The sequence below is a fragment of the Hesperophylax consimilis genome, chromosome 28 (genome assembly GCF_061612785.1).
Source record: "Hesperophylax consimilis isolate HC1 chromosome 28, BYU_Hcon_1.0, whole genome shotgun sequence".
Lineage (NCBI taxonomy): Eukaryota > Metazoa > Arthropoda > Insecta > Trichoptera > Limnephilidae > Hesperophylax > Hesperophylax consimilis.
This window is the reverse complement of record NC_142863.1, coordinates 23551630-23577725: the sequence shown is the minus strand read 5'-3', so window position 1 is coordinate 23577725 and position 26096 is coordinate 23551630. Positions and strand designations below refer to the sequence as shown.

The 26096-nt window shown below is 36.0% G+C and overlaps 2 protein-coding genes across 4 annotated transcripts; one reads left to right on the top strand and one right to left on the bottom strand.

The window, feature by feature from the left end:
* The first annotated feature begins 147 nt into the window (after window positions 1–147).
* On the top strand, window positions 148–16890 carry LOC149410398 (uncharacterized). 3 transcript variants are annotated; one of them, XM_089648798.1, is made up of 9 exons: window positions 148–500; window positions 2957–3081; window positions 6451–6560; window positions 7289–7421; window positions 7732–7889; window positions 9633–9785; window positions 12177–12430; window positions 13886–14044; window positions 14924–16890. In XM_089648798.1, the coding sequence occupies exons 1-8, from the start codon at window positions 275–277 to the stop codon at window positions 14038–14040; spliced, it is 1314 nt and encodes a 437-aa protein (XP_089504924.1). In that variant the 5' UTR covers window positions 148–274; the 3' UTR covers window positions 14041–14044; window positions 14924–16890. The 3 variants fall into 3 exon arrangements, with proteins under 3 accessions (XP_089504924.1, XP_089504923.1, XP_089504926.1); XM_089648797.1 differs by having other exon boundaries at window positions 14937–16889; XM_089648800.1 differs by having other exon boundaries at window positions 13907–14044; window positions 14937–16888.
* A 3051-nt stretch (window positions 16891–19941) lies between these two features.
* Window positions 19942–23306, bottom strand: robl (dynein light chain roadblock). The gene is made up of 4 exons (XM_089648801.1): window positions 23122–23306; window positions 22966–23044; window positions 22281–22381; window positions 19942–21025 (listed from the first exon to the last, which is right to left on the bottom strand). Exons 1-4 carry the CDS (start codon window positions 23122–23124, stop codon window positions 20915–20917), a joined length of 294 nt encoding a protein of 97 aa, XP_089504927.1. The 5' UTR covers window positions 23125–23306; the 3' UTR covers window positions 19942–20914.
* Between the last annotated feature and the right edge of the window lie 2790 nt (window positions 23307–26096).

Below are 26096 nucleotides of genomic sequence, written 5' to 3'. Positions count from 1 at the left end.
ATTATCGTCATAGTGGATCACTAATGGAGTAGGTACTAGCTACGTTCTTGTTTTCCGCTTAGGTTCCTACATTATTTTGTAATGTATTCCGGTGTCTATGCTCTCCTTTCAACAATATTATTGTCTATTCCAGAAAATACAGGTTCACCAACCGAGCCGCCTACGCATTTGTAATTTTTTGGCGTTTGGTCGAGAAGCCGGCTCGTCGCTCGATTGTAATTGAATTTTCTCTAAATTCTGTGACAAACATAAGCGAGTGATCTCAAGCGGTCTCATGATGGCTGAAAAGTACGACAAGAACGGGTACGCCGGCAGCGATTTCAAAAGAAACGCTCCCCTAGAACATGTCCATAAAGTCGAACATGAAGACCTCGAGCAAGATGGCGACGATATTAATGTGGTCGCCGACAAAGCCGGCGAATACATGCGCGAGCTGTTGGGAGAGAAGCTTAAGATAGACCAGCAGAAATTCCCGATCTCCATCAAACTTATAGACCAAGGTAAGTGGCCGTAAACCTCATCTTCATAGATTTATCAGCGTTATCATGTTGTCATTTCGACCCAAACGCGCGAAGGTATCGTGAATTCCCATGCATCATATTTAACGACGCCTGCTGGCGGAACGAAGGCGAACTGACGAAAGATGTAATAGAATAATTGTTTTGGATATTACTTTTTAAGGCCTAATATCTAACCACCATCCTCAGCACTGCGTTCGCTGTAACTTAAAATATCAAATTTTTGCTTCAAAGCTTCTCTTATCAAAGCTATTTTCATTATTTCACTTCCCGCCCGCTAATAATAATGATTATCATTCATACTGCGTGTTTATAATTTGCATTTTTATAATAAATTTGTCACATATTTGTTAGTAATCAATTGTTCTTCCATATTAGCTTCAATATTTACAAAAACATTATTTCAATAAGTGCTAGCGCGCAGCACTAGAGATTTCATTTTCTATTATTAGAATTTCAATTTTCTGTTTGATCTTGGTTTTTGGCTTGAAATTCTATTTACACACTCTGAAATGTGTGAAATAGCAGTGCCAACTGTTGCCTTGAAACAAGTCTTAACTAACACCTGCTAAACATAAAAAGCCGCAATCCACACATTTAACTTTGGTGGTTTGACTCCCATGTTGAAATAATGTAATGATCTAAATCTTTTCTGTCTTTTAAATCTATTTATAAAGAATATCCTTGCTCCATTCCGAGACAATAAATATTCTGATAAAATGCTTTCTTAGCTTTTGGCCCTTCTCACAAAAAGATATTTGCAAGCTAGATGACTGTGACACAACTAACAAGTAGCCTACTGATATGCTACTCTTCAAAGCTGATTTCCGTAGACGACGCTACTCGAATTATATTAAACTTGATAATTTTTAATTAAATTAATAGCGACGAAAACAATAATATAGTTATACTTTATATTTACAAGCATAAAAACGATCTAAAAGAAGATTTTGGATTCACTATACAATAAAATAAATTTTAATTGGAGGACTTTCGCTGCCGCCAAGGAACTACATGAGAATAATGTCAAATTGACTTTTCTTTCCAACCTCAATCCGCGCCTTCTCCGCTAAATCCTTTCTGACATATTCCTGTAAATTGCAATTATGTAAACAGATATTTTCCTACCTTCAAAACAAACTTAACATTCAAATCATGTTCGGACGTCATTTCTATCAAACTTGTAGTTGAAGCATTGTGTACTAACACTAGCAAAATAGTACGGCGGACTCACAAGCGGCACATATCTATGCCCGCAAAACTCCGAGTCGCTTGTCAATATATCCGTGTACGAATGGCCAAACCTACACTAACAATAATTATCGTAAAAATACTTTTATTTCTGTTGTTCATGGCTCTGGTAAGCACTCACGACATAGGTCCATGGTGCCTGATGCATCTTGGGCTGGGTTGGGTTTTGTCATACACAATTCAAAGAAGTTGACCAACCTTGCAGTTATAGGGCTACTTTCGCTTAGTGCGTAGCATTCTCAAGAGTGGATCTCAAGTATGGGGGCCAGAGGGCACCGTCTATGTACTAATAGTTGAATAATACGAAGGAATTTTTTCAAATACATGAGATAGTTTGGTTTTTACCCATGGTTTCTACAGCATCTATCTCAGGAATGTTGGGCATCTGCAGCCTTAGTTCTAGGAGGGATGTCGCATTACTGCTGATGGCTTATGAGCTTCTGAACGTTATATTATGAATACAAGACACTGTGGCTAATTTAGGATTCTATGTCCTGGATAATTCCATTCTTCCCAGGTACAGAACTAACTTACCGATGGTGATGCCCCTGGGAAGACTCTAGGTTAATTAAATGCCTCGCAGGAAATGTGGATATCTTACATATGTCCTGCAACAAATTCGAGCATGAAGTAATTTTTAACTGTGTGTACCTACATGTAACCCTTTTTCCCATGTGTCGTGGTTTGTATACTAACTAACCATCGCGACGTTTCTCTGCAGGGGTAGGCAGAAGACGGACCGCTAAACAACTCGGTCTTGGCACACACTCCTTGCCTCATTCGCATTCATAAATCGTCTCATACATACTCTTCTATTATTCTGACTCTTGACATGGCCCGACTCAAGTATCTTATTCACTTGGTCGTGCCATGTCTTCCTCGGGCGTCCCCGACGTCTGCTACCATTCACATTTGCATCTTATATTCTCCTTACACTCCTTTCTTCGCTCATTCGCTCTACATGCCCAAACCATCTAAGCGTCCCTTTCTTGATCTTACTCATTACGCTTACATCAGCCTTGCACTCTTTGCGGATCTCCACATTTCTCACAAGATCATACATGGTTTTAACTGTTTTTGCAAAATAAAATCTCCCATGTTTCATCTTATTCCTTATAGGTAGCCCAGTCCCTTTAAATTATTCCCAAAATTCGGTGTGGTATAACAGTGTGTTTTGTCCTTTGCAGAGGTGTCCAGGGTTCAATCCCTAGGCCGCGTCCCGACGAAGGAGTTCCGCTATGTGGACATCTACAGGGAGAAGCCCATCAAGGTTTCCGTCAAGGTCCTGGTGCCTGTGCGGGAACACCCCAAGGTAAGCACATATTATGTTACTCCTCGCAAGATATCCCTATTCTTCCTTTAACAGACAGGACTGTTCAGCACCGGTAAAGTTACGAGACAGGTTGAGGAATCAACGTGTTGTCATAATTTATATATTTCTTTCCAGATTTGAAGAAATCTTTCCGATTCTAACACACACAAGTAAAATGACTGTTCAAGAACGAATTGCAATCTTTGATCAATCTTACCAGAAGTAAAATAAAATTACAACAGGGACACATAATTTTATTTTTTTCATTAACCCCACACAGGAGGCCCCGAGGAAAATTATTTTCCTCAGTACCTAGTCATCTTTGTGGATGCTGTGTGGAGTGCTTTTTCAGGCAAGGAAAATTAGCAATAGTGAAGTATTGTGGGGTCCACTAGTGCTGTATAAAGAAGTGTCCCTGTGTGGCTTTGTTTTTAAAAAAAAATCTACAATTTTACTGTGAGATTTATGAAATTTTGCACTCTTGACCTTCGAAAAGAAGGAAAATTGTTGTCTACATGAGATTTCGAAAAACCACTCCTTTTTCCACCCCAAAGCAGAATTTTGGTACTTGATGAAATTTTGCACAGGGGCCGTTCAAGTATTATGTAAGCACTAAAGGGGGGCAGGGGGGTCTTTGCTTTGCTTATTTTTGATGACATGGGGGGTGAGGGGGTCGAGATAGTGATTACGTCAGCACTCAGCAGTAGTTATTTTTTTTTTACACATTGGCAACCCACACATTGTCTATGTTTGAAAACCGAATACATATCCGGGGATTCCCACAAATAATTAATATGTTTAGGTACTCGCTTAAAAAACAGAATACATTAACAGAAAAATGCATATAGGTACCTATTTTTACGTAAGCATGGGAGGGGGGGGTAAGAGCTTTGCTTACTTTGGGTGACAAGGGGGAAGAGGGGGTAAATAATTGTAATAAATCTGCTTACGTAATACTTGAACGGCCCCACACCTGACGTTCGAAATAAGAGGAAAATTACTTTCTACATCTGATATTGAAAAACTCTGTAAAGACTGGGCATCGCGGGGGACTTCAGCTAGTTACAATTATTAATTCGCTTGCCATGTTGAATCATAAAATGTATTATTATAATTTAATTTTCACAGTAAGGCCCTTTGTACAAAGAGATATTTGCAACCTACTTCTGGCACGCAACCACAAGTATTCTACCGACATGCTACTCTTTTAAGCTGATTTCCGTACACGGCGCTACCCGAATTTTGATAATTTGTTCAAGTGCAGCCGTAGAATAAATACAATGTCAAGTGACTAGCGATGAAGATATTGTTCTTCTTTATATTTAAAAGCATAAAAAAACAATCTAAAAGAAGATTTTGGGTTCATCCATACAACGAAAACTACATGAGAATATTGTCAAATTGATTTTTTCTTTCCAACTGTAATTCACGCTTTCTCCGCTAAAACCTTTCCAATGTTTTCCGGTAAATTATAGATATTTTCCCACCTCCAGAACAAATTTAACATTCAAATCATGTTCAGGCGTCTTTTCTGTGAAACGAGCAGTAGATGCGAATGCAATTTGAGTAGCACGCTACATCAAACCCATAGTCGTCGCTTAGTATCGTGTACGAACACCAGTAAAATAGTACGTCGGATACTCACAAGCTACGCGCACACAACTCAAGTCACTTATAAGGATCTCCGTGTACGAATTGCCCTAAAGGTATTTTAATGTTTGGGTGTATAAAATATGAACACAATAAGGATGTAATAAAATTCATATAAAATTAAACCGTTAAAGGAACAAGTAAACGATTTATAATTTATTACCTGCCTTATTGCCGGCGCATATTGATACATAAATCATGTTCTCACTTTATGTATTTTGGATTACCGAGATATAAGAAACCGGAATAATAATTTATTATTGGACGCACGAGGAAGACGCGGCATGGCCAAGTAAAATAGTGCAAGACCAACTGGCGTTGCCTATGTGGGATTTTTTGGTTAATCTGCTAAATGTATTATTCTTTTAAAAAGTGTTTCCTTTATTGTAAAATTAAACCAATGAATGTACCAGAAAAATTATTAATATAAAAAAATGCTCAATTTCGTCTGCCTGTCTTAGAAGTTGAAAAGCCCATCATTTGCGTTATGTTTATAAATGTGCACAACACTGTTTACTTTTAGTTGATAAAAACTACCGGTTGTGCCAATAGATTTAACACACCATAATATATTATTATTATTGTTGATAAGTTTAGTGTAAGTACGCAGATGTTGTCAAATAGTTCATTTATTTATTTGTAAGAAACAAACGGCTTATACAATACAAAGATTGAATGTAAATATGAAGTTAATTTAAATAAGCCAAAAAAAAATTCTCACACTAAAGTAGCTTAGAGTTTTATTGTGTTTCAAAACTAATTGGTAAAGGAAATAGGAATTTAGGATAAGGATGGTAAGATGCTCCCAGAAATTCCATACTCAATTGGTCGAAAAATGTCATAGTGATAGGGTAGCAAAACTTCATTTTAACCTTTCCTTATCTTTGGTGTGTATTTACTACACATTGCTTCTAATAACTTTAATAACTCTATTTAGATATATCTTTAATAAATTCTGGGTTCAGATTTTACGTATTCCTCTGTTATACATTTATGCACCGAATTAAAAAATTATATTTTACATTGTTTTCAAATTCAATTAAAATCAGAGTGTTTTGCTAAAAATCGGGAACAAATACACCAATACTATCAACCGTGTGACACTGCTACGCGAAGAGTGTGCGAGGAAATGACACGCTATTGATGTCCCGCTTTAGTTCGCTACGCGGGAACATGAGAAATCCACACGTCCGCAGTTGTTTTTAGACCATCGATACCTACGACCGCATAGCTGTGTGTGTGAGTCCAGCGCCCATGGCCCATCAATCCAGCACCTGCAGCCAGTCGGTCGCGGGCCATCGTTAGATAAGGACTCCTCGCACGTTTGTTTAGCATCTGCCGATGGTTTTTTCATGTTTTCAGCAATTAAATTACAATTTTTATCACTTTTCACATAAGCGATTAGCTATTAATATGCATATTTTTCCTATATTAAATCGCTTATTTTGATATTTCGCTTATTTTGATATTTCGCTTATTTTGACTACACAGCACCGGAACGCGTGGATTTTTTTAGCACAGTAAGGGAAAGGTTAATTTCAAGTTATACCACAAAATTGACTCCAAAAGTGCTGTAGATTCTAGGGTTTCCCGCTTGTGCATATTTTCATTTTACGAAGCAAATACTTTGATGTGATATTATAATTTTTTTATTTTGTTTTACATCACAGAGTCACAAGTTCGTCAGGGACATAAATTAATTATTGTTGTTTGTTGCAGTTCAACTTTGTTGGCAAGCTGTTGGGTCCCAAGGGTAACTCCATGAAGCGCCTGCAAGAAGAGACAATGTGCAAAATGGCAGTGCTGGGCAGAGGGTCCATGAAGGATAGGTAAGACAAACAACATGTTAAATCTTTGCGATGGTGGTTTTTTTATTTTTATGTGAATACCACACAGGAGTCCCAACTCAATGGGGGTATATTGTGAGGCTGAAGGTAGCGGGGAGGAAAGAGGAAGGTGTGGAAGTACCTGGTTATTCAGATATGTCCACCAAACACGGCTAAAGCCATTTCAAGCAACGTTTCACTTCTGAATGTTGGTCTTTCACCAGCGCGGCACTGAAAAATATACTCAGGAACATGCCGCAAATACATGACTTTTTTTACAAAGTGTCTGGAGCTAGTGAGACCATGGCATCCCTAATTGGGGTATGTTGTGAGGCTGAAGGTAGTGGGAATAGGAAGAGGAAGGTGGGGAAGTACCTGGCTATTCAGGTCTGGTCACCAAACACGGCTAAAGCTATTTAAACAACGTTACAATTCTGAATGGCGGTCTTTCACCGGGACGATACTATGAGTATCTTTCACGCTGGAACATGCTTTAAATATAATATGTTAATTTGAGTGAATTAATTGTGAACAACACAAATAAACTTGTGATATTCCTGTTTTCAGGACATGGCTAAGTTTTCTGAAACTAAACGGCCCATTCTAATCTTCTCTTGATTTCGCTGGCTTGTTTGTCTCTATCTGACTTTACTATTGGCCTTGAATCAAACATATCAATGAAACTAACTACTTTCAATGTAATGTAATGAACATATTGTTTATTTCTCCAGGCAGAAGGAAGAGGAACTGCGGCAGGCCCTGGACCCCAAGTATGCCCATCTCTCGGATGACCTGCACGTGGAGATCAGTGCCCTGGGGCCCCCGGCTGAAGCCCACGCCCGCATCGCCTTTGCCCTGGCTGAGGTAAATCAACCAACTACCTTGCCTAAAAATCTTTTTTTTTTTTCATAGTAAAAAAAGAATTCTCAAATTTAAAAAAATGAATCATTTAAAATATTAAATATGACAGTAGTTTGAAATGCTTGGAGTAAGTACGAGTATATCAGACTGGCTCAAGTATTGGGAGCCACCTCTGGGCTGGAGCCCCACAATACTATTAAAAGTAACACCCTTGGTGCTGCCATAAAAGTAATTAAAAGTATTGCAGTGTCCTCAATGTTTCTCCCTATTAGGATAATAACGCTGAACGTGAATGTGTTCTTCTTCTAACTAGGTGCGCAAGTATCTGATACCGGACAGCAATGACATAATTCGTCAAGAACAGCTGCGTATGATGCTGGACCCCGCGCTGCCCCCTCCGGCGCCCCCCAAGCCCCCCATGCCCCCGCGATTCAACGCCCCGCAGACCCGCTATAATGCACCTCACTCACTGTAAGTATACACCGTTCTATTAAAGACTTGGTAAATTGAAAGGCAAACCCCAGCGCTTTTATTATTATTACTAGTTAACCACTCGAGCGATAGCGTATTTAAATAAAGATTTCCGAACGTTCAGTTTGGGTTTCAACCGCAACTTCTAAAATACCTCCGCATGTAATCCGGAAATATATGAACTGCTTACTGTGGTTTGAATCTAGGTCCGGTTCTGCTCAGGCGCAATAGGAGCAGTCCGCTCCTGGCGCGAACTTGCCAAGGCGCCATTTGTCTCTGAGCCGGCCCTGCGTTTATCCCATGATTTTATTTTGATAAAAATTTAAAAATAAACTAGGAAAATTTATAAACTTGTGAATTATATGTTAGTTACCAGATTTATACTTACTTGTGGGAATATTGAATATTACTCATGTCTGTAGTCACACACCAAATGCCATTTTTATTATTATTATTAACATATGTTCAATATTTAGAAAACAATTTAAAATGGCGTCTACATGCAGTCTTCGCAGTACAGAAGATTATCTGGAATATTCCATGAGAGGAACGTGTTAACAAGCTAGTGGCTAAACATATTAATTAGCTGATTGCAAAATTTGGATAGCTATCGCTCAAGTTGTTAAACCTCGTAAAGCCATCCTGCGAATGAGAAACAGAAAAGGTTCCATAGATAGTAAATGAAAGTGAGTTTTTCTTGTGTCATGAATGGAAACTAACGGCCGTTGTTCCCAACTTTTCGATTGATCAATCTGAGCCAAGCGGTTTGTTCAGTAACGCTCGATTCGTCTGTTTCCAAACATCTTTATCATTGATAATCTTGAGTGGCCCCGCCCACTTTCATAAACAATAAAATGATGTCAAAGTAAAAACTTTCAACGCTAATTTAATATCGACGTGTTAATATTGTGCTTATTATTAATACACTAATTTAATTTTTTAATATATTAATTTGACATTTCTCCTTCATATGTTAACATGAAACAAAGCAAGAAGGACAAAATACAAACCAAATTGTATCGAGAACTTCACGCAGAATGAGAAAATGAATATTGTGATGTTTACAACATCATCCGACATTTTCGACATTCGAAAACTGTTGAAATCATTCAATATTTGGTTGTCACCACCTGTGTAACTCTATATTATTGTCCATTACGGTATATTAATATGATTAATATCTTCATCTTCGCTGTCCATATTAATTTCATACTAAAAATGGTAGTAAAATTGGTAATACGCAATATGAAAAATAGCACCTGAACAGAATGACATTTGATAGTGCTAATCTGTAATTTTTCACACTTTTTACGCAAAATCCTTTTACTGAGCCAGAAGTTAGTCCAGTTGTTTGGTTCTTCCAGCTTGATCGGAGAGTTGCGTTGGGAAGAGCGGAGTTGTGCAGTTGAGGAGTGTTGAGCCGAAATTTCGGCTCCTCAGTTAGTTGATCAGTAGGATTGGAAACAACAGCCGTAATGCAAATTTATATGACCATCTTTAGTGGTTTTCTTCTGCTAAAGCTCTCTCCTATCGGAGGTTGGCTATTGAGAGAGATTGCATCGGGGCAATCTTAGCCCTGCAGACTCCAATTTGTATGATTTTATTAGAATTTCATTAACCCAAATCCTTTTTTTCCAGCTGCCTTTTGCGTTTTTTTAAATGCCATTAGTTGAATTGTGACTTCCGTTAGAATTCTGACTGCGAGTGTAATGTGGAACTAACGCGATGCGTGTTTGTTTGCAGGCCTCCTGCACACGTGACGCATCGCGGGGGTGGCGGCGTGCGCGGAGTGAGCAGCGTGCGTAATCCGCAACCTTCCCCACGTGTCATGCCCGCCAAGACCAAGATCATGAGCATCCTGGACAAGGCTAGGGTCGCTATGGAGGAAACTTACGGGTAACAAACAAACATACTTCTACACTCTATTCCAGTGTTTGCCAAACTGTGGGTCGCAAGAAGTCTCAGGTGTGCTGTGAAGAAACCAGCCCCAAAACTGTTTTATAACTGCACTTTAAATAATTCCTGTCTACACATTCAAATAAATATTAGTCGCATTCGTACATAGTGGTCGATGCGACATAGGGATACAGTGATATGCTGGTATACAGTAACGCAGCGTACTGAGTATGAGTAAGTGATCCTTTTTAAAAGTTTATCATTTTAAACCTAATTTAAAAATATCATTGCAATTGCAGGAAAAGGGACATTAGAACTGCTTTCCGCATCATTTTCCATCACTTGATTATCAAATGTAGCAGTGGGTCATTAATCCACTTTAAGCCAGATTCCAAGGTACACACCTGACATTGACAGAGGAGGAAATTTTAATAGATCTAAAAACGACCTCGCACACAGCCTCATTTTCTGAGATAAGAGTTGTCAGCATTTTGGATAGCACTTTGGAGTCAATATCCTCGATTGGCTACAACAGCAATTAAATCTCTGTTGTTGTTTGGATCGTCGTATCTTTACATTTGGTTTTTCAGCACTCGTTGAAATGAAATCCAAAAATCAAGAGCGGCTACAGGTGGTAGTTACCTGCTTATCTAATTTAGAACCGCATTTTCAGTACGGCTCAAAGAGTTGACTCAATTGAACGGAAGAATACTATGCTCGTCTGATACGACTCGCCCGATACAGCTCCCAGCGTATGAATGATTATACGACTCTTTGTCGTACGCCTTCGTCTTCGTACCACGAGAAAAATAAGATGCAGGTAGTTAGTGGGTGTAGGTATATTTATTCAAGTCGCCGTTCACTTGTCTGAGTATGTAATAACAATTAATACTTTATAGTGTCTCCTGATAAAAAAAAAGTAACTGAATATTGAGACGCGGTACCGTTTACCGGGAGTCGTAAGAATACAGTTCATCAAAAAGAGTTGTTCAGTTGTGCGGCTCGTTCAAGAACGACCCTATACTAAACTCACCCCATTCTTCGGGTGCTATCAGTTCTAAGTGCTCAATTATTTCTTCATAGTGTGCTTCAAATTTTTCTATTAGCATCTTGGTATTGCCATTTAAACAATTGTAGCGTCCACTTTTAATTGTCAGATCGTATATATTGTTTTTTTTTGTGACTGTCTACCGAAAAGCTTGAAAGAAATTTGAAATAAAAATAACCCCTCATCGTATTCAAATGTTAAGATATCTTGTACTGCAATCTGTCGTATAGTAATTTAATTAACAAAATGCCAGTATATATTATTCTGTTATCTTTTTTATTGTACTGTATCCATCAAACTAGTAGTTCTGTGAGCAGTAGGCCTCGCGTCCAAAAGTTTTAGGCGTATTTAAAGAAAGCAGGTACGAGCAAATACCGATAGGCAGACTGTAATGAACATATTACAAGGTTAATTGAGCATTTCAAATAATAATCGATTTTCGTTTAGTACTTTTATAGCTTGGGTATGCTCAGTTGCTATGTAGAAATTTTTATTAAAATATTTTAATTATTTTCGAAGATATAGCGATTTAAAACAAATTAAAGTAATTCGCACTGGACCTTTATTTTCGCCCGGACTCAGCATAGCGCCAGCGCAAAAAATACCCAGCCGAAATGTGTTACGAAATATATATTTATTATCATGTAAGAATGTTAATAAAAGAAAAATTGGCATATTCTTATCTTTGTAATTTTTAATGTGTGGTATTTTAGTAAACAGTTGCCCAAATGCATACGTGGCTTGTTAGGAACTGTGTCACAGTATTCACTAGTTTCCCGTCGGCCACCTCTTGCTGCCCTTTTCGAGCAGACCAGACTTGGAATTTTCCATTGAGCCTGGTCTCTGATGGAGTGGAAGTAGATGGTCTACTTCCAGGCTTTATATACTCATCAACTAATTGATCTACTAAAATTTTTATAAATTTCTAATGGCTCAATGATTTTTCATTGTTATTGTTTTTTTTCGTTGAGCTTTTATTTATTTATTATATTAGTGATGGAGCAGGCGCCTTTTATAATGTAAGAAGTTTGTAACAAAATTAATAACACAATATTAAGTTTAAAATAAAATACAATTAGCATCATACCGTTGAAAATTCAATGTATTGTATAGTTTTGTTGCAAATTATCTAAAATTACTTTGGCCAAAAGTTGTTTTAACAAAAGGTAAGTGAGAAATTATGCCCTTTGGTTCTAGTATCATGAGCAGTTTGGACATTGTCTTTGAAGAGGTAAGTTAGTATGTTTTTGGTGTTATATCCGAAACACAGATTCCCACTAAAGATTTCTTTCAAACTACTTGTTAAAGGAAAGTTGTGCATTATCTCTTTGGTTTGTCCCCAGCTATGAAGAAGGCTACGAGGGCTCCCCCGGCGGCCGAGACGAGGATCCTTACTACTACGAGGAGGCACCCCCACCCCCGCACATCCACCCCGGCGAGTACCAGCCGCACCACTACCCGCCGCCCCACCACCGCCACCGCGGCGAAGGGGCCCCGCAGCACGCCCCGCCTCAGGGCATGGCTCCGCAGGACTCCTATCACTACCAGCCTCCGTCCAGGCACCATGCCCACCCGCCCCCAGAGCATGAATATGGAGGTATGTTTCAATTACTTGCAAAGATACCTGCTGTGGTCGCAATATTGTATGTGAATCAGTTTGTAATCAATAATTTTAACTTTTCAAATTGACAACTACTTGTGATAGCTGGTTAACAGTTAGTTAGAATTGGGAAGGGATTCTGACTTACCCCCGGTCTTCTTAAACACGTCTTATTGCGAATCGATATTATATTATACACACTGAGAGAACATGTTCACTGTACCAGTTTTCTTAACAGAATGACTATGTATAAATAAATTATTTTAAATTTCACTGTTGTAGGTACTCCACACTGTCAGATAGGGACATCTAATTGGGTAACAGGTTGGGTGGGGAAATCCAGAATCATGTTAGAGGGAGATAGATGCATATTGTTGTGTCAAGACCTACATACATCTTTTATCAATCTTTTTATTTATTATGCATATACGTCAGGAGATCTAGCACTAACGCCTTAAATTTTTCAACTCTTCAGGATTTTAAATATTTTTAAAAGTAGTCCGAACGACAATTGAATTTCTCATGGATTTTTGCAACGCTTCAGAGGTATTTCAAATGTGCTGCACATTTCTTATTTTTGAAGTTGTTGTAACATTGGGTGGGTAAGGATAAGTCATCTACAGAAACCGAAGACTCTGCACAGAAAAGTCCCACAGTTGCTGCTTTGCAAAGCGAATTTTACTTTTCTGCAAAGGGTCTTCAGTTTACGTCGATTCCATACCCTTACCGACCCAACATTCTACTTAACCCTTACTGAAACATTTTGACTCAAAATATCCATAATTTTGAGAGAATTCGATATTTAGAAAGCATTTGTGCAGAAAGCATATTCCTTTGTTTCGGGAAGTAATAATAAACTGTCACTTCTCTTTTTATACTTATAATACTGATGGTATGAATAATAATTATTATTGACATTTTGTTTAACATCCAGCTGTACTTTTAGACACCGTTTATACAATAAATATTTGAGACAAACTGAACAGAATAATTATTTATCTTTATAAAGGGGAACAGATCAAATAGCTCCGCATTATAGAAAAAGCCCTGGGTCAGATCTGTTCCTAAGCGGGCTCTAATGGAATATATTTGTGGCTATTAATGTCCTTCCGAGGCTTGAAGGGTTAAGGTTTTTATCAATATTATCGTTGACCGCAAGCGCATTTACATGACATCGAAACCGACCAAAATATGGTTAGGCTATCGAGCCTGCTCGCTAGTAGATAAAGTTTTTAAACATAAAAATTTTAAAATCAAATTTATTGGATGCTTTTTAATAAACGTCGACAGATTTTCAACTTGGAACAAGAGAGTTATGATATTGCTACTATAACCTAAAATTATTAATAAAATCATTGATAATATATGGCTGTGCTAGGACCCGTAGGCTTAAAAATTGAAAAGGCGACCTCTTGTTTAATCCTGGTTCTATGTTACCATTTAATTTGACAGTTTGTTTGTTTCCTCTACCAGGCAGCACCTCTTCGTCTCACCATCGCTCCTACAAGGGGCTATCGGCTTCGCGCGGCGAGTCCTTGCGCCGCCCGCCCTCCGTGTCGCGTGACGTGCGCTACCGCTCCAGCCCGTATTCGCGCCCCAATAAATAGCCGAGTAAGTACTCATACTACTGCTAACTAAAATTGCTGTAGGAGGGAGGAAACACAGAGGCTGATAAATCATTCCACACTCAAGAACAAGTCATAGTAACAGTGTGTACAAATATTGGGCACGCGGTTGACATGTTTCCTGACTGTGCACCAGTGCCTTTGGTTTCCCTTTCTGAAGATGAGGCATGTAATGTCGGGTGACCATATTTGGCCCCAATTGGGGATGCCTAGTTCCACTGGCAGTTGGGAATCTTGTGCTTATGTATGAAAGAGATGGCATGATTATGCCGAGGTATATATGGATATGTCTGCTTTCTTATTGTGTCTTTTTACCAGCAACCTTCCTTCAAGTAACTTGTACAATTAGTGCATCAGTAAACAGTAACTAGATTAACTTTAACGGCATCCGTGGTCAAGGGGTAAGGCTCTCGACTAGCAAGCTGGAGGTTAGTGGTTCAAATCTCGGCATGCGCAAGAAAATTCTATGTGTTGAATTTGTGTTAATTCACAATTTATTTATTCATTTAAAATAATACATAGTATACTTGCAGCACCTTCTAGAGTGGAAGATATTCTCATTGTCGCCCTGGAGTAAGACCACCATTCAAGATTGAATCATTGCTTGAAATGGCTTTGGCCGTGTTTGGTGACCAAATCTGAATAGCCAGGTACTTCCCTCCCCACTACCTTCAGCCTCACAACGTACCCCAATTGTGGATGCCATAGTCTCACTGGCTCCAGCGATTAGGCGACACTATTATTGCTATTCGTCTACCTATTATTTATAATACTAGAGATAATCCACTAAGTGTAGTAGTAAGTAAGAAGAAGTGCGAGAAGAACAACACTAACAATTATTGCCATTGGTTTGTTATAATTCTAGTTTCCTTCGACAGGCAGACGTTTAGGCATCCAACCCTCTGACTAAAGGACTCGCGTGACAAGTGGTACAAGTAAGTTTTGCGCCTGGACAACACCTTGATCGGGTGAGTATTTTTGCCGTGCCCGTGGCGTGGTAATCAATTTACTACCACCATTTCTTTATCCACACTAAGGGGTAACTCCACCAATGAACATACACGCTCTAGGGACTGGAATGGCCACAAGTAATAACCCTTGTATAAGAAAATCTACTTAACATTGTGGCGCTTTTATTCAAGTTCCCTAGAGTAGTCATGTCTTGATCAGTGTTAGACTACTTTATATTTTATTCATTGGTATAGAATGCATAGGATAAGCCCTTTGAATAGCATTTAAAATAACTCATTTCTTTTTATTGTGTGCTGTAATAATGTTCATGTGTGAACTGCCCCTGCCCTAGAGTTTGTCATTGATAAGCCGCTGGTTATAATAGGGTAATTCTCATTGCCTCGGAGGTTGATCTATCGTATTCTATAACAATGTCTCCTTTTATAGTTCTCAACTTTTTAATAATACATAACAACTATTTTCATCTGACGTTTAAAAAAAATTCTATCTTAGAGCTTTTTAATTCTAAGTATTAAATAAAATTTTCACTTTTAAATGTTTCTATGTGTTAGAAATAATGTTCTCTTTATAATAATATGAATGTTGCCAATTTGGCAAAAGTTTTTAATTAAAATTATTGAAGTACATACATAGTAAAACACGACAAAACACCAAAGATGATTAAAAATAAAAAAAAGTGCAATCTGTGTTTAAAAAAACGTTATTTCATATAAGCAGCACTTTGTAATCCTAAACGGAATTTAAACTATAAACATTGCATCAAATAGAATTAATGTTCAAATGGAAAAAAAACTAATGATGGTTTTAATAATTTAAAATCTAAAAAAAATCTTGAAAGAAGGTTTTTTTTTATTTTTAGATGTTATCTTTTAAATAACATTCGTATTTGTTAATAATAATGAAATCTTGAGTCAATATTGTGGATTACATAAGCTTCCCTGAGCGTAGTTCATAATTAAACCATTACATGTTTTCTTTAAAATAAATAATAACTTTGAGGTTTTTATAAAATGTGTGACTCCAAATTAGATTGTCTTAGAATGTTTATCTTGTAAACCATTGATGTCTATAAAAAAAAACTGTTTTTAGTAAGAAATGCCGTGCAACCTCGACGAATTTTAAACTTTGAATTATAGAAATTTGTCTTAATATTGCAACATATAATTAAACTGTAGTTTTTTCTGAAAGTTTTGATCGCAGAGGTTGTATGAAGTGTTGAAACTACCAATCTTTTACCAATGGACAAATTAAATTGTTTATAAAAATATGACTTAGTTTAAAGTGGAACGAAATGTACAAATCATTTCAGAGCTTCGATCGGACAGTGAAAATGTTTAGACATAAGTGTAGTGACTCTAAAAATATAATGTAAACTTGCTTTTTTGATCTAAAATACCAAACATTTTCAAAAACAATGCCTGATAAAATGACTTGGTCTTAAATTACATTACAAATTCAAATTATTGTCGAAAATTAATTAAACATCGTCATTAAAAGTTTTAAATTGTCTCCTGTAACTAACTCATCAAACGTAAGTTAAATATGCAAAGAAAAAAAAACAGTCTTAAAGAATAAACATTTTTAAGCTACTTTTTACTAATAAGGCATCTATCATTTAATTTTAGACCTAACTGGCTTTTATAGCGAGGTACATTGTTAAATAAATTAATTATAGGTAATAAACAGTTCCAGCGTTAAAATAAACATCTCTCAGTATTTCTTTGTACACCAATGGTAAATTAGTCTATATTTAATAATATTATATAAAACTTAGTTGATAAAAGTCAGCATTTAAAACCCCTTTTATGAATGAACAAAATGTGTTTTCTCTTCTTTTTTTTTCAAATGTTTTAAATAATTTGTTTCAACGCTTTTATAAAAAATAATAAGTGTAATTTTCTCTAAATCAAATAATGTATAAGAATTTATTCACTAATAAAAGTAATCTAACCAAATTTACAATTTTATTTACTGCGCATTTTCGTCTTCCTGAATATATTTTTTTACCCGTTTTTCTTTGCTTTTTTACTAAAGACAAACAACTGAGCGTTATCTATGGAATCTAAAAATTACTGAATTAATTAATCTAAACCATTTTCTAAAAACGTATTTGATTGTCTTCTGTAATGTGAAAGTTCAACATTTGATCTTCGAATCGTCAGCAAAGTTTCAATACACATATATTCATAATTTTGAGTAAACCTCGATGAAAATAATTTAAAAGTGTAAAAAGGGTCTGCGAAGTATGCAAAAATAATTTAAAAATAGATGCCCATCTAAAATGACAAAATCAGGTAAGTTTACGTTGGAGGTGAAAAGAAATATAAACAACTAAAAACGCTAGTGATGCTGATAATAAAACTTCAAATATAACTTTTCTTACTAAATATTTTATGTAAAAGAATATTTCAATGTGTCTAATGAAAATCTTTTTTTTCAGCATTATCTTTTTCATTTATTGCTTTTTTCCATGCTTTCATTCTTTATAACAAATTGACTGTTGAATGGCAGAAGGGGAAACTTGTAACATGTCACTGCTACACCAAAACTAAATGCCGAAAATCACATTAATTTATAACTGATTGTTATACTGAAATACCAGCTGTACGAGGATTGACTCGTGCAATATGCATCCCTTCTACATACACACTTCACCACAATCCACACATTGATGATGGATCTTGGCAAAAGGATGAAGCGTAACATGGGATAATAACCCAAAAATTAATCACAATCGTACTTTTGGCTAAGAACATCTCAAATCAAATATGACTTGTTCCATTCTGCCTCGTGGTAGATAGGTTTTACAATCATTAGCGTTGTCATAAAATATTCATTGAAAAATAGCTTTTAGCTGCTAAATTACCTGTGCATGTTTATACTTTGGAAGTTCAATTTAAACCATAGAAAAAAAAACCTTCATAAAGTTTTACCAGTATTTCTTTTTGTCTGTGAATTTTACCAGAGGGATGTTCCCTTCATGCTTTTGACAGTTGTTGATTTGCCTCAAAATGACAAAAAATGCTATTTATCCAAATTGTAACAATGAACTTTTAAAAAATATTTAATTTTGCGCTTGAACTGCAGAATTTTCGCAAAAATTATTCTTATGAACTCACTCATATTACACACTCTGATTCACCTAACCCAACGTACATGTTTTACTGTTTTATTTTTGAAAATACATATATATATCCACTCGAGCGATCGTGTTAATAATTGAAAAACGAGTTCAGCTAGAGCGTTAGATTTGGAAATTTTACACCCACATTAAAAAAATCATACCTCTGAATTTTAATATGGAGAGATATAAACTGATTACATATAGTGCTATGTGTAGCCAGTGAATCCACTTATATTTTTCCGTTCATCCTATATATTGAAGATTTATAAAAAAATTATAAATTTGCGGATTTGGCATATCACTTTCTTTGAAATTGCAGTACGAGGTACTTATTCATGTCAACATAGGATATTTTCTATTTCTGTATGTTGTATGGCCTACTTGATAATCACAGATAAAATGTTCGAAAGTTTTCCATGAAAAATATTTAATGGAATTTGTGTTCGCGAACTGTCAAAATTGAATGCACTAAATTAGGATATTTAATACATTTACCACAAAGAACTGATAATATATTTGAAAGATACATTCACTGTCTACAATTATCAATAAGAATAATATCAATTCTTGCTTTATTTAGTTCAATAAATCGTTTTACACAGAAAGCCCTTTTCACAATGTAAAATACATGAGGCGGAAAAATCAAAACACACTATTTTTAATGAGTTGAAAACTTGTTAAAGGGATAGACAATTCAACTACGAATACACTGGTATATAAAAATCGAAGAAAACACGTCATTTTGGCAAGCGCACTTTTGAGAACAAACTTTCGTCAACTTGAGAATAAACAATATTAAAATTTGATTGCGTATAGAATCGGCGATTTAGACATCGATTTGATAAATATATTGGAAAAATGGGTTAATTATTGTATCAGGTTTCTACTAATGAAAACTGTAGATGGCGAGGTTAGAATTTTTTTTAATGTTCTACTAAAGGTAGATAAATTTAGCACATTACGGCAAGCTATCGCTCAAGATATTTTGCAAACTAGCCATAATATGGCAAGCTAATGTTCTACTAAAGGTAGATAAATTTAGCACATTACGGCAAGCTATCGCTAAAGATATTTTGCAAACTAGCCATAATATGGCAAGCTATCGCTCAAGATATTTTGCAAACCAGACATAATATGGCAAGCTATAGCTCAAGATATTTTGCAAACTAGCCATAATATGCCAAAAATCGCTCGAGTGGATATGTCCTTTCAAAACGATACATAAGGTTTCACTGTATATTATATTTGTATTTAAAATTTAACAGAAATAAAGCAATCATCAAACACCAGCATGCTGATTAAAAAAGTTAGATGTTCTTTGTTTTCAGATTACAAATCATCTAAAAAATATACAACGGCTATTATTGCTAATTTCTGTGGTTTTTCATACTATAATTTTACATTTCAAAAGTTTTTTTTATTTTTTTCAATAATTGGCTTAGTGTGTGTATGTAAGATACTATTTTCACAGAGGCAGTTTCACAAAAAAAATGGTGATCTTCCTTCCAGTTATAGTCGTCATTTAAAAATGCCTTTCTGCAGATCTCTGTTCATTGCTCAAATGGCGTTAACAGGGCGATACCGACGAAAGAAGACAATGACTCGTTTTTTGCAGTTTTTTACGCTGAAGGTAATGATGACGTTTTCTGGTTCCAGCATGATTTGGGTTGTGGGTATTTTCTCTTGTGTAAAAACTTCAATAAAATAAATGCATATTATTTTTAAAAAAACTTTGTTTTATTATAATTTATTTTAGTAATAATATTATATTTATTCCTCAATTATCTGACAGAACTTGAAATTTTTTGTGCAAACAAAATCAAATTGAGATTTTAATGTTCTTTGCACAAATAATATTATTTTACTAATAAATCAAGAATTAAATAAATATGACAAAAAATATTATTTATTAGTTTAAAATTAACATAAATTATAATTAAATTTTTCGACGTTATCACAAACAATGACAGCTTTTAAATTATAGTGTCATTCGAACACCGTATATAAATCAATTGTGCACTACTTTTAATGCACAATAAATGACCAAGTAAAATAACCGAAGAATTTAGAATACATGTATGAATGAGAGAAGTAAAAAAAGTTCTGGTTAAATGAGTATAGTGTTTTCAAAATCTTTTGATTAGGTCTGCTAAAATATTTAAAAAAAAAATTATACAGCAATGGAATTTTAAAACATTACAAAAATATGCTGACTCCATTAATTAAGCTGTCAACTTTCATCAACAATGCTGATATCTAAAAAAAGAAATGGTGTCGTAGATTTTCTGTCCAAATTTCTGATACTATATTTTTTAGAAGAAAAGTAAACAATTTTATTTGTTATGTAAAGTTGTAACAAATCACAACAAACAAAATGTATGATGACATCTTCCAATATAATTTTCATAAACTATTAGTGTAGCATAAAATTAATATTAAGAAATAGCCATTAGTGCGAAGAGTACCTACATTTCATGAATGGAAACATAAAAAAGCTTTTGATTTCTGTAAATTTCATAATCATTCTAAGGAAATTTAGGTTGAGGATTGATGACCATTAAATCAGCGTCATTTCGACAACTGAACGGTACCTGCTAATGTCAATTTCAGCTGCCTTGCGTAACGGTCATATTTGAAACACTCCAACCTAAGAATGATTTGAATCAGAATATATTTTTTAGTAAAGTGCATACATTGTAATAATAATTAATTATTTGATAATATAGTATATCCTAAAGCCTCGGTGCTTGGTGCTTGCTGCTAATCCGTTGGATTCTGTATTACCATGAGTATGAATTCTCTATCTGGAGCAACGAGGATTTCGTGTTTTTTACTTCTCACTCTCAGAAAGGTCAGATCGTTGGTCGGGTCCTGTGAACAAATAATACGCTTTTATATTGCAAGCTTTTTTGGCTTCCTATCGGAGGTTAAATATCATCAAGGCAGGCTGCAGCCCGGAAGCTGTTGCAAAGCATACTAAAAAAATAATAACTACATTTGGACAAAGAAATTCCATAAAACTTTATAATAGATTATTTCCTCTCTCCTAAAAAACATCTCCACATAAAAAATGGATCTTGGACAGAGAGTGCTGATTAAACATTACCACGATGCAGACAAATAAAAATAAACCACTCCCATCTTAGCCTTTTAAATCCTAAGCATAGACTTGTCGTAATTTGAAATCTGGGTATCATTTCGAAGAGCTGGAGACAAACAATGTGACCCTATCTTTGGCACAAGTCGAGAATGCTTTGAATAAACAATGACATCAATTGTACATTGACCACTGAAGAGCGCCTGATTATGTTTTTACACAGCCAGCAATTTGTGCACCATTGTAAAAAGAACTAGTAATTTATAAGCACATTTTATTTTTGAGGACTGAATGGTTATATTACAATGTCAGTTGCCTGTATACTGTCAAATTCATTTATTGACTAATCACCGAGAGTAGGACGGTCATGCCGCGCTCTGCACAAGTCAGTTTGTTCCCCTTTCAATGATTGTCTCTTCCATTAATTTGTTTGTCTATGATCCTAACCAATGTATCCCTTTGCACGGGAAATACCTGTAAAAATTTATCTTATAACAATAATTGTAATAAATTTGCCCAATGGTAATGCCTGAATTACATCGGCTGATGTGATTAGTACTCGGTCTAGTAGTGGGCGAGTGATTTAGGTGAGAGTAGATAAAAGCAAGGCTCTAAAGTAAGTACCCCCTCCAATGCATACTCAACTCGGCACTGACTCCACTTACTCAGTGAAAGAAAAAGTTGAGTTTTTTAGGAATGCGTGACATTTGTTGTATAACTCTTAATTTTTCTCTTTTCCTCCATCGCGAAACCATGTGAACAGCAGTTGAAACTTATCTCAATGAACTCACTCGACCGCTGTCTCTTCTACATGCGATCACCTCTGCTCTTCCGTAAGTTGCTTGGCCGAGCACTCGGCAGGTGTAATTCAGCCTTACAGAGCTCCTCATCCATCTCGTTGGGAATATTGCTATCGAAACAACACCCCCTGACCAAGTCATGTTTGGGTTAATGCAAAAGAAACCTTTATAACTCAGGTCACACAAGGCGAAATATTGACAATTCTGGAGAATCATTCTCATAACTCACCAGATCTCTCACGACACTCCTGGCCTTGTCTGACAGTTGACTAATTAGGCCAGCGTACTGAACAGTTGTGGCATTATCCAGAGAAGTCTTTATTGGTATTCCTGGAAATGTTTAAAATAATCAATTAAAAGAGAATCAAAAACTGTAAGTAAGCTGAGCATTCAAATTCTAAGCTAAGTTTAAGAGTTTTTGTAAGACAGGTAGCATTTATTTATCGTTCTGCTGGGTAGCTCAGGGGTCAAAATTCTTTGATTTTCAGGCTGCACGAGTTCAATCATCTGCTAGCTAGCACCCAATCATTGTACAAGCAACATTTTCTCACTATATTGATGGTAGGAGTGATTCAAATATTGTCAGGTTATTTGCAACCTGGTAATGTAGGAGTAAATTTTGATTGAGGTTATGATTCTTGTCAAAGTCCTATCTGATACATACTATTATAACTATATAAGATTTTATAAGCATCTCAGAAGGGGTCAATTTGTTTACTCTAGTTTGAAAATTGGAAAAAATTATAACCTTTTTTTGTATGTAAATGAGTTTAAACGAAGCTCTTATTTTGTTCCCTAAAAAGAGTGCATACCGATATAAGACATTGGTTCTAAGAAGCATTTGGAAAAAATATCGATGCATTCAACACCCATGGCAACGGACAGTGTAAAAAAACATTTAATATCGAACAAACCTTCCGAATTGACGATGATTGTACCGACAACTCCTTTATGGGCGTGAATTCGCTTTAAGGTATCTTCTATTTCAGTAGCCTGTAAGAAATACGTCGGAATTATAATAATATCATTAGGAAACCGTATGTTGAGTGCTGTTTAGGATTATTACTTGCCATTTTTAATTTTTCTGCACAATGTTTCACAGACTAGGGATTTCGTGACGCAAGCTGTCACTGTCAAACTTGAATCACAGACCACAAACAATAATATTGGACCAGAGACGAAGCATGTTTTTTAAAAACCACTTTTAGGAAGGAGTATACCAGAGTGCTAAAAATTTACTGTAATAGGGATAAAAAGTGTTTTGTAACTTAATAGTAGGGTTTTTTTAATAAAAAGTATTTTGCATTTGTTTAATTAAAGTATAAATAAGAACGAAATAAGCAGCTCAAAAACACGACCGATCTCAACTGCAGCCACACTGAGTAAAATACATAGCTAACTTTCACGAGCGTTACTTGTGTTAGCTAAAAATAGAACGCTGCAAGTCGAAACCGGCGAACGTCACTCGGGCTAGCAGAAATTGGAACGCATTTAGCGCGCGAGCGTGACTCGTTTAAAAGCATGAAATGGTTAAAATGAAGAAATAACAAAATTAAATTAAGGAAATACTATATAAATTCCACATTAACGAAAAATCTTCTAATTTCATGATTGCCTGCACCGTCCACAAAGAATGTAGATCGAAATTAATTCACTGATCAAAATCATCTACCACGCATCACATATATTTTTTTAACATACTTTGTAACTTTTAGGCCCTTAACTTAGGAGGAAACTAAAACCAAACTAAGACAGCAGGTTGCAAATTGGTTGGCGGCCAAGCTTCTCCCGACGCGGCTCTACTCAAATAATAATAATAATTTATTTTTTTATTTAGTTACTTTTTTAAATAATTAGGTACATTTTTGTATGGCACATGAAATAAAATATATATATATAAAAAATTAAAACAGATCATTGAAGTCCTCCTCACTAGGAGATCCTGTGCTGAGGGGGACTATATATGTTAGTATACGTTTTCAGCAACTAAAATGATGTTTTAAATATATTAGCTAGTTCTTCTTCCGATATTTCCTTAAGCCAAGATTTGATTTAATGTAGTTATTTTTCGTTTTCCTTTGTTTGATGTTGAGAGGGAGTTTATTATATAATTTAATTGCTAAAAATTCAGAGTTTCTTTTTCCAAAGGTAGAATAACATTTAGGAATATATTTAGCATGTCTGTTTGCTTGGCTCTGGTTTTATGATCGTGAGAGGGGTTTGCCTCTAGTTTCTATTTTGTTCCCTACTTCGCTCCAAAATTTTTTGTTATGTCTTTTCGTCCATCAGGAAGCTTATAGTTACGAATGCAATGGAATTTTTCAACCTCCTAAATAAATTTGACATATCATTATCGCTATTTTCTTGAAAACTGACAGCTTGTGAGGCGCAACTGGCAACTAGCATGAAATGTTGCGAGAGCATAAATAATCTACTCACTGCGAGATACTGGTTGCATCGGCGTTAAAAGGTGGTTTATAAGAAGTTGCGTAACGTGCGGATAGATTCGAACTTTGACAGTTGAAGAACTCACTTGTCTTTTTTCCGTTCGAATACGAAAAAACCTAATTTTATTGCCTTTTTTCGGTTAAAACTATATTTTTTGTCCTCTTTGAGTGCCTTTATTGCTGACCAAGTCCAGTAAGTGTTATTTTATATTAATATACATTCCTTTTGCCCCAATGGCCTTTGCCATGGGTAAAAAACCACCAGATCCCGTCCCCCCTGATCCTGACCCTGTTAATTTTGATAATGACATTGCTAGCGAGGTTGAAATAATTACTGATTCCTCTACTCCCAAAAAACGAAAAGTTAGCGTCCTTCCGAAAAAGGAATCTTCTCAGGTTACAGTTCCTGTAGAGACTGTCGCTCCTCCACTCGCTTCACTGTACCCAACTTCAGCAAAAGCCCCCTTCATCGTGTATGTGCAAAACAACACACAAGGCCACTCACTGCATCCCCTTGATTTCGGTAAATTTGTTGGAAAAAAACCACTTGGCATTTCCCCAGGTGGTATCAGATCCGAAGGAAGATTCCGCATTTGTGTAGAGTTCACAACTGCACTCAATGCCAATAAATTTATAAATTCCATTGACTATCTCTCTGCCAAAAAATACAAGGCTTACATCCCTTCATTTAATGTCTCCCGCATGGGTCTAGTGAGAGGTATCCCCACAGACCTATCCGAGGAAGAACTCATCACGGAACTTATTATCCCAGTATCTTCGGGGAAAGTTTTAAAGACTAGGCGGCTGAATTATAAAGATAGAACTTCCGATTCTATAGTTTGGAAACCCTCCCAAACTGTAGTTCTTACATTTGAAGGTCAATCTCTTCCCTCTCATGTGTACCTTTTCCACAACTCTCTCCCAGTGGAAATTTATTCATACCCGACAATTCAGTGCTTTAACTGTTGTCGGTTCGGCCATTCCAAGCAATCATGTCGTTCTTCTCCTCGCTGCTTTAAATGTGCAGAAAGTCATTTAGCAGAGCAATGCCCCTCCCCTTCCAACCCCCCTACTTGCATCAACTGCTCAGGCTCTCACACAGCCATAAATCCATCCTGCCCAGAACTTTCACGCCAAAAAAACATTAAAAGTTATATGGCTTCCAATAGCGTATCATACTTCCACGCTTCTAAAATAATAGCTCCCTCTAAAAAATCTTTTGCTGAAGTCGCCTCTCAACCCCAGTTAACTCAAAACATTATTCCTCCAAACTCGTCATACAGGAAGACTGTAATGACAAAATTAGTCCTGCCTTTCTAATTAACTGTGCATCAATAATAGCCAATCCACTATGTCATATATTTAACCAATCATTAAATTCTGGATGCTTCCCCGACCTATGGAAAAATTGCTATCTAACACCTGTATTTAAAAAAGGCGATATTCATGATGTCACTAATTACCGACCCATCTGCATGCTCTCAACTATCCCCAAGCTGTTTGAAAAACTTATCCTCGATAAAATCTCCATACATATTAACAACATCATTGTAACTAATCAACATGGATTTATGCCAGGCAGATCCACACTAACAAAT

Excerpts from the sequence above, each read along its gene's own strand:
- robl (XM_089648801.1), bottom strand. Across the intron at positions 22,382-22,965 it reads AATCATCGTCAATTCGGAAG|GAATACCAATAAAGACTTCT; the intron begins GTTTGTTCGATA and ends AAACATTTCCAG. Across the intron at positions 21,026-22,280 it reads GGAGTGTCGTGAGAGATCTG|GACCCGACCAACGATCTGAC; the intron begins GTGAGTTATGAG and ends ATTTGTTCACAG.
- LOC149410398 (XM_089648798.1), top strand. The coding sequence starts at position 275 with ATGATGGCTGAAAAGTACGACAAGAACGGGTACGCCGGCAGCGATTTC. Across the intron at positions 501-2,956 it reads CATCAAACTTATAGACCAAG|AGGTGTCCAGGGTTCAATCC; the intron begins GTAAGTGGCCGT and ends TGTCCTTTGCAG. Across the intron at positions 7,422-7,731 it reads TCGCCTTTGCCCTGGCTGAG|GTGCGCAAGTATCTGATACC; the intron begins GTAAATCAACCA and ends TCTTCTAACTAG.